The 3,037-nt window shown below is 39.6% G+C and overlaps 1 protein-coding gene across 1 annotated transcript; it reads left to right on the top strand.

The window, feature by feature from the left end:
• The first annotated feature begins 257 nt into the window (after positions 1–257).
• Positions 258–1,234, top strand: LOC125915643 (vomeronasal type-1 receptor 4). Its single transcript, XM_049621577.1, has one exon. The coding sequence runs from the start codon at positions 302–304 to the stop codon at positions 1,232–1,234; it is 933 nt and encodes a 310-aa protein (XP_049477534.1). The 5' UTR covers positions 258–301.
• The last annotated feature ends 1,803 nt before the right edge of the window (positions 1,235–3,037 follow it).

Consider the following 3,037-nt stretch of genomic DNA (forward strand, 5'->3'; position numbering starts at 1 on the left):
TCCTTATCTTTTCCATGAAAATACTGGACTCTCAACAACTTATGAAGAATACAGAATGTACTACATACACAGCCTTTATAGCAATGATCTATGTTACGTAAAAAGCTCTTCTAGTGTTCTAAGTTCAGCCCTTGGAAACTTGTTAAAAAGTAAATATTCTAAATAATTATTTTTAAGTGGGAACTCAAGTTAAGTGGAGAACATTGGATTTTAAACAATGTGACACACGTGCCTCACACCTCCTGTTCCCATGCAGGAACCTGGCTCAGAAGAAGAATTTCACTCCCTGGGATTTTACAGAATGACCACCAGGGATTTGACAATGGCAGTGATCTTTTTCTTACAAACTACAGTTGGACTTCTGGGGAATTTCTCTGTTTTTTACTATTATCTCTTCCTTTATTTGACAGGATACAAGCTTAGGTGCACAGACTTGATTCTCAAGTATCTGACTGTAGCCAACCTCTTAGTTATTTTTTCTAAAGGAATCCCTCAAACAATGGCATCTTTTGGGTTGACACATTTTCTCGATGATTTTGGATGCAAACTTGTTTTCTTTGTTCACAGAGTGGGCAGGGATGTGGCCATTGGAACCACCTGTCTCTTGACTGTCTTCCAGGTGATCATGATCAGTCCTGGGGACTCCAGGTGGGCACAGCTTAAAATAAAAGCTCCCAAGTACGTGGGCACCTCCAACATCTTCTGCTGGGTCTTGAATATAGTGCGAAGTATTGTGGTTCCTTTTCATCTAACTGACAAAAGGAATAACATAAACGTCACAAAGAAAATAGATCAGGACTACTGTTACGCGATATCTTATGACAAAATCGAAGAGTCATTCTATGTGCCATTGCTATTATCCCATGATGGTTTCTGTTTGGGGCTCATGTTCTGGGCCAGCAGCTCCATGGTTTTCATCCTGCACAGCCACAAGCAGCGGGTCCAATACATTCGTAGGAACAATCTCTCCCCCAGATCCTCCCCTGAGAGCAGAGCCACCCGAAGGATCCTTGTGCTGGCGTGCTTCTTCCTTTCTTTATGGATGCTGTCCTCTATCTTCCACATTTGTTTGTCAGTTTTTAACAACTCCAGTCTGTGGCTGAGGAACACTTCTACACTACTCACTACGTGTTTTCCTACTCTCAGCCCCTACATCCTCATGAGACATGACCCCAGAGTGTCCACCCTTTACTCTGCCTGGATAAGGAAACAAAACCCCCTAAACTTATCATAAATATGTAAGTTATATGCCTATTCACAGTGGTTATTTATTAACCCCTTTCAATGTGCAAGCACATTTATGAAATATTCATATTATGAGAGAGGGGTAAACGAGACAAACTGAGCTTCTCCTAAATAAACAACATCCAGAGCAATTATAAACGAAATGTGGTATAGTTATCAAGTTAAAATACAGTAGCACCTCCTTATCCAAGGTCTCACCCTCTGCAGTTTGAGTTCCATGTGGTCAACGGCAGCCCACGAGCAGACAATTCTCCTTCTGATTTATGGTCAGAAGCTCCATAGCAGCCTAGCGCTAAATCACAAGGCTACCTCATTCCCCTCACTTCATCTCATCACGTAGGCATTTTATTGTCTCACATCATCATAAGAAGTGTGAGGACAGCACAATATTTTGAGGGAGGAGGAGAGAGAGGGAGAGAGAGAGACCACATTCACAGTATTATTACAGTATATTGTTATAATTTTTATTATTACTCATTATTGTTAATCTCTTACCACGTCTGACTCATAAGCTAAACTGCATCATAGATATGAGATATGTATGTGTGGAAAAAATCTCGTATGTATACAGTTCAATACTATCTGCAGTTTCAAGCATCCACTGGATCTGGAATCCGGAACATATCCCGAGTGGATAAGGGAAGACTGCGGTATATTTCTACGTATATGTTGCCAGATTAATATCTTCTCCATCAAATAATATTGGATAATTGCACATTCAGGAACATTAAAATAATTCTTAGTCCAATAACTGCAAACTGCCTTTTCTTTAAATTCTTTTTAATCTGATATTTATCTCACCATGCTGGTTGATTAATTGGGTGAAGTTGCATGCTTTTCAGTTTTCTACTATATTCCTTATGTTTTAGCTCTATCTCTTAATACATGTCCAATTGTATATACAACGTTTGATTTTAACAAGAACAATTTGATAGGATGCATATTTTTAGGATTTGCTTTACATATATGTTGTGGGCTCTCAACGACATGTTTTACTTTCTTATTCTAGCTTACTTCTCTCGTGTTTTCTTTTTTTTTTACATTTATTTAGTTTTGAGAGAGAGAGTGTGTGAGAAACAGTGGGGGAGGAGCAGAGAGAGAGGGAGAGAGAGAATCCCAAACAGGCTGTGTCAACTCAGAGCCCAATGTGGGGCTCAATCTCATGAGACCATGACCTGAGCTGAAATCAAGATGTGGACGCTTAACCAACTGAGCCACAACCAGGTGCCCCTTTTGGGTTAATTTTTAAATTATTGTACAATTTATCCTTTTTCTTTAGAGATTGTAATATTCACAATCTCTTCGTTTTTAACCCAGATATTACAACAGATTTTTAGGGTTTTTTTTTCAAAGTTTATTTATTTATTTTGAGAGAGAGATGCGGGAAAGGCAGAGAGAGAGGAAAAGAGAGTCCCAAGCATGTTCTGCACCATCAGCCCAGACCCTGATGCGGGTCTCAGACCCATGAACCACAAGACCATGACCTGAACCAAAACCAGGAGTTGGATGCTTAACTGACTGAGCCACCCACGTGCCCCACAAAAGACTTAAAAACTAGCCAAAGTGCCAAGTTATTTAGTATCTTTAACTTCTACCTGGAAAACATAAGGACATTTCAACACTAACATATTTACATCTCCCCAGCTTTTTAACATTTCTTTGCAATGATAAGCCTTGTATCTCCTACCCAGAGACTCATGCCCTCTGCCAGAATCCATGAAACTTACAGGTAACTTGTTGGTTTGCAAATAGGATAAAATGGAAAACTCTCCATGCTTCTTGACAGTTTTGG

This window comes from Panthera uncia (genome assembly GCF_023721935.1).
Source record: "Panthera uncia isolate 11264 chromosome E2 unlocalized genomic scaffold, Puncia_PCG_1.0 HiC_scaffold_19, whole genome shotgun sequence".
In the NCBI taxonomy this organism is placed as follows: domain Eukaryota; kingdom Metazoa; phylum Chordata; class Mammalia; order Carnivora; family Felidae; genus Panthera; species Panthera uncia.

Bases quoted from the DNA above. Each gene is read 5' to 3' on its own strand.
- LOC125915643 (XM_049621577.1), top strand. From the start codon at position 302: ATGACCACCAGGGATTTGACAATGGCAGTGATCTTTTTCTTACAAACT.